General features: G+C 33.6%; 1 protein-coding gene across 1 annotated transcript in view; it reads right to left on the bottom strand.

Annotated features, from left to right (window-relative positions):
* Positions 1 to 352: 352 nt before the first annotated feature.
* The window catches only part of SP3 (Sp3 transcription factor), a 56119-nt gene continuing 48732 nt past the window's right edge, over positions 353 to 7739 (bottom strand). Inside the window, exons 6-7 of the mRNA XM_077883297.1 lie at positions 5220 to 5416; positions 353 to 2116 (exon numbers count right to left, since the gene is read on the bottom strand). Coding sequence (XP_077739423.1) covers positions 1800 to 2116; positions 5220 to 5416 — 514 coding nt within the window. The 3' untranslated portion in view covers positions 353 to 1799. The remainder of the gene's footprint in view (positions 2117 to 5219; positions 5417 to 7739) is intronic.

Raw genomic sequence — 7739 nt, 5'->3', positions numbered from 1 at the left:
TTATCATATTCAAGTTTTTAACAATTCATAATATTCTGCACTGCCTTAACAAGGGCAACAAGGTTTGCAAAATAACATTATTACAATTAACATGAATCAATGTGGACTTAAGAGTTAAAAGCTTTTTTTCAAAAGTTTTATTTAGTAATTAGCTCATTCTCAGGTGAAAATTAGTAATCTGTTAACGCCTCTACTCTTCCCTTTCCAGGTAAATATACCTGCTCACAATAATTTCAGTGTCTGAAATCAAGATTTTGTGACCAAAAGGCTAAGATGAAGAAAAATAAACCACACAGATGTTTCTTACCCCATACCACTGCAAATATTTTAAATGCATAGGAATACAACAAACTCAAAAGAAAAAAAATAGTGTTTTATTAACTACCACACTGTTATAATACACTTTAAATGTACAATAAGGTAGCCTTTAAATTTGAGGTGGTCTTAAGAATAACAAATGAACAGAATTCCAAATTTTTGAAATAGGTGAACTGCTGTAGTTATAGGTATACATTTAGGAAAATTGTATAGCTTTTACAAGACCAGCAATGAAACTTTATTTTGTACATTTTTTTAATAATTGAAAATATAAACAATAATTAAAAAATAAAAGAAAATACAGCATAATAAAAAACATACATTTCTCAATTAAATGTACTGGATACATATAAATTTAAAGGGAAGAAGCAAAAAAGGAAAATGGTTGATATTTAAGTGCAGACTGACTATCTAGACGAAAAAAAAAAAGACTTAAAAAATATCATAAACCTCTAGTTTTCTATGACTAATATCCATATGGTTGGAGTATCGTCACTATGGAAGTGATTTTGTTATGTTTGCATATGTTATACTTTACTGGTAATTTACATGATGGCTTTTAAGGCCCTGGCAGACATATGGTTTTTGGAAACAAGATTGGATTTAAAAAAAAAAAAAAAAGAAAAAAATCACTGCTAAGACGCAATACACCTTATTTTTTTGGTCCTCCAATATTCAAGAAAAGGGATAATTCACTGTAACATTTTCTTACCACCCAAATGCCTCAACCTATACATTTTAAACTTTTTTTTTTTAAACATTGGTTATATTGCCCAACTTCGTTATTGAAAGAATATTAACAAGACATTATTTTGGCAAATTAAATCTTAAACATGGCTTTTCAACAGGATTTAAAAGGTGACTATCCCTAGAGTTCCATGTTAAAATGTAGTTTTCAAAATCTTACAAGAGTAATGCTTAAAATATTGTACATAGTTAACCTAATTAAAATAATTAGCTTCAAAATGACAAATTGATAAGCTAAGTAAAGCCTACACTATGTAACATTTGCTTGGAAACTTGATTTGTCAGTTATGCATAATAAAAATTCCAGTCATCAAGAAAATTACAAAAATTTTTTTTATCATAACATGATTTCTTTCACCCACCAACTTTTTTTTTTTTATCTTACAATAGATAAATACCAACATGTTCTCATTTTTACACTAAACCACACAGGATTGATGCATTTGGTTAGACTACCATTCGCATTGTTAAATTCAATTTTCTCTTTATATAACTTGGTAAAATTTCATTTCTTCTAGATTCCAAAAGTACCTACAAAACCCATGCAATTTTACCATTTTTAATATACTATGGAATATCATACAAAGTAAGGCATTTCAGTGTCATGTATAACCAAGTTACTGTCAATCCAAAAATTTTTGCACATCAATAAAAAGATATCTAAGAACTTAGGAACAATATTCTTCTCACTACTGTATAAAAATAACCACAATGAATAAGTATTTGTGTAATATTTACTCCATTGTCTCATTTCCAGAAACTGTGACAAGCTGTAAAGGTATTTCAGTGTTGGTAAGGATATCTTGATTGCTGGTGGTGGAAGTATTAACAGTTCCTATCCCTGAAACAGAACCTTGTTGAATATTTGCAAGGATAAGTGTTGTTCCTCCTGCAGTAATCAAAGTATCATCTCGTGCAGCTTCCACAGATGCCAGCACTGTACTGCTAGAGTGAATACCTTTTTTATTCTGATGGGTTTTAATATGTTTGGCAAGATGGTCACTTCTCATAAAGCGTTTTGAACATTCTGGACAAACAAATTTCTTCTCACCTGTGGGGGAAAAAAAAATTTAAGTTACTTAGTTTTTTAAATTCAACATTAATAGATTGATCATTTGCTGAAAAAGAAAGAAGGCCAACACTGACAGGGACAGGAAGCAGAGTTCAGTTAAAACTGTATTTAGTATCATGAGCTGCCCTTGCATGATTTCTCTCAGAGTATTTTTCCTCAAAATAAATCTGTCATCTCTACTCTTCAATGAGAGGTAATCTTCAAACATTACAGACGGATACTCAGATGAGACTTTAATAGTTCAACTATGCCAACAGTTTGTTTTGAAACATGTTACAAGATACCATACAGCTAAAAAATGACCATCTGTAACATATTTCTTTAAAGAGTACACTGTTTTAAGCTATATTTAAGATATTCTTAACATGTCCTACCCATGATACTAAACCTTCGACTCTTAAATGTGAATTCCAGTAACTACACAGACTACTTCTAGATTAAAGCAAAAACACAAGCTTGAGGTCCAATAAGACTGAGTAATCCCAGGAATAATGGAGATGGCTACATGACTTGATTTTAGCTGGAAGAGTCAAGAGCAAGCCTAACATATTATTATGTCAAAGTTAATTTAAGATCCTGGTGCCTAAATTTATTTCCCAGAATGAATAAAATACGTTTTTTAAATATAAAAGACAAATTTTATTGTCAAAGACCTACTATGCAAGAGAATTACTGGAAGATAAAGCAAAAGGTCAATTTAAAGAGAATCCAGAGAGAAATCAATAAACAAATCTTGTATTTTGTTTTCTTCAAAATTCTTACCTATCTTGGTCCAGCATCTCCACCCTACGTAGGTCCTCACCAGACTTCACACCTGAACTATGCGTCAATGACACTCTGAGTTACTCCCTCTTCAACCCAATATATCAGTGTCAGACAAATCTTAATACTAACTTGTATTGCAGTATAAAATTCCACCATTATACTAAGTGGTATGCAATAGTAACCTGCAGATAACTAAATAGTTTAAGTTGAAATTCTCTACTGCTTCATAGTTTAAATAGTTTAAGTTGAAATTCTCTACTATTGGGGTGCCTGGGTGGCTCAGTCATGATCTCAGGGTCCTGGGACTGAGCCTCACCTCGGGCTCTTTGCTCAGCCTGCTTCTCCCTCTCCCTCCGCTGCTTCCCTGCTTCTATTTGCTCTCTCTCAAATAAATAAAATCTTTAAAAGAAATTAACTAATTAATTCTCTACTGCCTAACGGAAGAGGACCTGTGGCACAATCCTAATTCTTTAACAGAAATGCGAGAGACAGAATCTCATCTTCATGTGGCAAATGGTCTCTCTCTCACCTCTTCTATTCACATACTATTCTCTTCTTCTAAAGCATTTCCCAACATTTCTCTTGGAATTAATCCTGAGAGATGTCCCATGGAAAATGGCACAACCACCACAGGAGGTTGGGAAATGCTACACATACATACTGCATCTCCCCGATGTTGGAGATGCACAGTCTTGTTAACGTTCAATTAAAGGTCCTAATGGGAGCTACCTTGAAGTTCCTTGTAGTAACTCTGTTTAACCAAGTGTTTCTCACATTTATTTGATCAGACCTTTTTTCCCCTTTTACATTACTCCTTTTTATATCCTGATGAAATTCCACCACAGAGGAAAATTCTGTTATCAGGCCATCTTAAGGTCTACTATCCCAGCCCACTGTCCATTTATGTCTTATCATCCCAAGCAATAATGACCTCTGCCTCTGAGCATACTCTACTTTCTTACATTGTTACAGTTTCAAAGAGGTTAATAAGCTCATCCGTATCCATACCTGACAAGTGAGACATAAAATAATACTATGAAGTATTAATACATACCTCATAGGTTATTTTATATATTTAAACACAATGTAGATGTGAAAGCAGAGACAGTTTATCTCCCTAATCTAACAGAGAACCTGGATTTGAGTCCAGATCTAGAAGACTTCAAAACCGACACTGCCTTTCATTTCACCATGCTTTTTCCTTCTAAGCTCTCTAGAGACTACAAATAGATATTTTTCAATTCTTCAGTGTTGAGCACAGATTGTTCAAACACCTTGACCATTATATGGTAGCAGGAGGAAAGCATCTCTAAGATATATTAAGTTAGGATTTAGTTGGGTCACTCTAGGCTCATTTCACATAATCACACAATACTGTGTGGAAACAATTAAATGAAGAGAGTCTTTCCATCACTAATGCCTTAATTATTCCTCAATGAAATGTTTTTTGCTTATCTCACAGATATTAAAAGATGGAATGCTTGAATTTATCAAAAAAAAATCAATTATTCTTGTAGTATTGAGGAACAAGAATAAGAAAGATCAAAAGTAAAGGAGACAACTAATCTAAAATGTTAACATAGGGGGATCCCTGGGTGGCGCAGCGGTTTGGCGCCTGCCTTTGGCCCAGGGCGCGATCCTGGAGACCCGGGATCGAATCCCACGTCAGGCTCCCGGTGCATGGAGCCTGCTTCTCCCTCTGCCTGTGTCTCTGCCTCTCTCTCTCTCTCTGTGACTATCATAAATAAATAAAAATTAAAAAAAAAAAAAAATGTTAACATAGGGGTGCCTGGGTGGCACAGTTGGCTAAGTGGCCAATTCTTGGTTTCCGCTTAGGTCATGATTTCAGGGTTGTAAGATCACTTTGCATCTGGCTCTGAGCTCAGCAAAGAAGAGTCGGCTTAAGACATTCTCTCCCTCTGCCCCTCCCTACCCCCTGGACTCTATCACTCTAAAAGAAAATAATTAATCTTTAAAATGTTAACCTAACAAATAAGAATAGCATAAATGTGCCCTAAGACATTAAACAATGTTAAAGCAAAACAAAAAAGCTAACTAAAAAAGGGGGTTGGGGGTGGGATGTTAAAAGCTAACCAAAGCCCACATAAAATAAAACGTTATTTTACAAGAGAAACCATATTGGCTTATTGGGAATTATTATTTTTAAATTGGTGTTACTTAAGATAACAATTGGATGTAACCAGTCATATTTTAAAAGATCCAGATTAGTAAGGTATGCTAAGAAAAAAAAAAAAACTTCAAGGTAGTATGTAGCCTTATCATTTATTTTTGTCCGTTAGAAGTAAATATTAGTAACCTGTATGTGTTCTTCTGTGCCTCTGTAATTCATCACTTCGAGTAAATCTTTTACCACAGAACATCCAGTTACAAACAAAAGGGCGCTCCCCAGAATGCCAACGCAGATGAGCTCTCAGATGTGAGGTCTTCCCATAGACTTTACCACATCCTGGTATATGACAAATGTGTTGCTTCTTTTTCCCAAGATTGGTACCTCTAAAAAACACACAAGAATAATATATACTTCTATGAAAATACTCGAATAAACATTACCACGTATATCATTACAACCCTGTGTTGAATATAGAAGACATTATCACCATGAGGTCAATCAGAAACCAAGACCATTTAAAATCAATTTAAATAAAATGTATGTCTCAAACATGTAAGTATTGCTTATTACTTTTATTTCAGAATTAATGTGATTGCTGTCCAAATGTAAATATGCTCAAGAATTACATAATTTAAAAGGACATTTCATAAAGAATGTATAAATAAAGCTATTTGTTATTTGGTCAGAACCATTCACAAATTCGATGCATAGGCCCAATGCACATTAAGTTAGCTGTATAAGAAACTAAATGGTCTATTCAAAGTCATGATGTCAGCTAATTTAAAAATCAAATAAAAACCAAGAAATGACTGCATAATTAGTAACAGGTACAATTAAAAAACAGGCACCTTAAGCGGACTTTAAATTAAAATGACTTAAGCATATTTATTCATTTATTTGTATAGCCATATCCTAAGTATACACTGACCTGGAGACAAATCAAAGGAAAAAAATCTAGACAAACCTATTATCTCAGCTCCTTTAGCACTATATGAAATAAATATAAATCAAAATTATCTTTACAGTTAAAATTCTCTTCATATTAACCATGCAAAAATACCCCAAACTATATACATCAGAGATATAATAAAATACAGTTCTCCACAGCGCAAAATTTGACATTTGTTACATTTTAGTATTTGATACCAAGAATAAGGTTTGGGAGATATGTGCTTAGATGAATGAACTCAGTATTTTAGGCTAAGCAAGAAGAAAACTTGATTCCAGAACTGATATTCAAATGGTATTAAACACTATAGAAAATGTTATTATTCAAGCTATAAAAAAAAGAAAGAAAAATTAGGCTAGTTACTGAATAAAAAATAAATGAGTTTATAAAAAACATGACACTTTAGACTCACTGTCAAAATCATATAAACTCTGCAATGTTTCTCAGAGATTAAAAAAAAGTACATTTAAGACCCCCGACTTCCCCTCCTCCCCCAATCTCACAGTATAGGTATAGCCTGTAAACTTTCCTTAAGCCTGCAAATCCTCCTTCATATAATATACCTATTGTTTTTCAAATTTTACTGGAAAAATGCATATTTCCCCACATTTATATTTTAATGTACTCACACTCAGTAGCATGTGAAATTGCCATAGGACAAACAGTGCTAAACGGTGCAGTGCTGGCTGTTAGATGCCATAGGTGTTCTGAACAGGGAGACATCAATGTGGGCTCCAGTAGTTAGAGAAGGCTTCGTGGAAGAGGTGGGTAGGATTTAGATAGAAAGGAGGGAAGGCATTCCAGGCAGAGGAATAGCATAAGTAAAGACAAGGAGGAGTCATGCTGTTGTCTTAAGGGCAAGGACGTCATAATCTAACACAATTCTAGTTCCTGCTCCAGTCCACCCCCAATTTCTACAACTCTCTTCCAAGAGCTGAGTTGAGTGAAACAGGTTTTTCTGGCTCACCTGCAATGCCAAAGTATTAACCAAAGCCAGTATTTCCATTTAATTTAGCTTTTAAAATTTATTTTATTCTTAAACAGCCCTAAGAAAAAGCGATGTTTGTGATTATTGGTGTACAAACCAATTTTACACATTGTGTTCACCATAGCAATTTCACAGAGAACCCAATTCAGTTCACTCTTGTACTCATGACTTTTTTCCTATATGCTAATAAGCATACCACTCAAGTGAATTGATGTGCTTTTATAAACTCGAAAGTGCTATTTTACTAACTTAGCAAAATTTAGCTTGAGAGCACTAACAAAGCACAAGACTGTAACAAATTACAGTAACGAATCTGGGTTCTCAAAGAACCAAAAAGCCCGGGAAAGATATTTTCAATTGAATTATGAGAAAACAAGAAATACTATTTGAAAATGGGACAGGCATCAAGGAAAAAAAAAATGGGGACAAGGATGCACACAAATATATGTAATTAAGGGAAAAACCCAATACCTGGGTCCAATTTTCTGTTTAAAAAGGAAATTTTATTCAAGATCTAGATATGCTAGATATGGATTTATGGCATATGAAATGAAAGAAGAGAACTTTCTCAACAAATAAAACGGTAATAAAAGATTTAGCCATAAGTTTTCTTCTTGATTCACATAATCAGACCACTAATAACTCTTATACAACCTAGAAAAAACTATTTTAAGTTTCTATTCCTGATTGCCTAAACTTAAACAATGCCAAGGCAGAGTGACACAGAATAAGTAAAGCTAAATTCTCAGTATGGAAATTAAGAAAAGTT

Source organism: Canis aureus, chromosome 34 (assembly GCF_053574225.1).
Source record: "Canis aureus isolate CA01 chromosome 34, VMU_Caureus_v.1.0, whole genome shotgun sequence".
Classification (NCBI taxonomy): Eukaryota; Metazoa; Chordata; class Mammalia; order Carnivora; family Canidae; genus Canis; species Canis aureus.
This window is presented reverse-complemented; position numbering and strand designations above follow the sequence as displayed.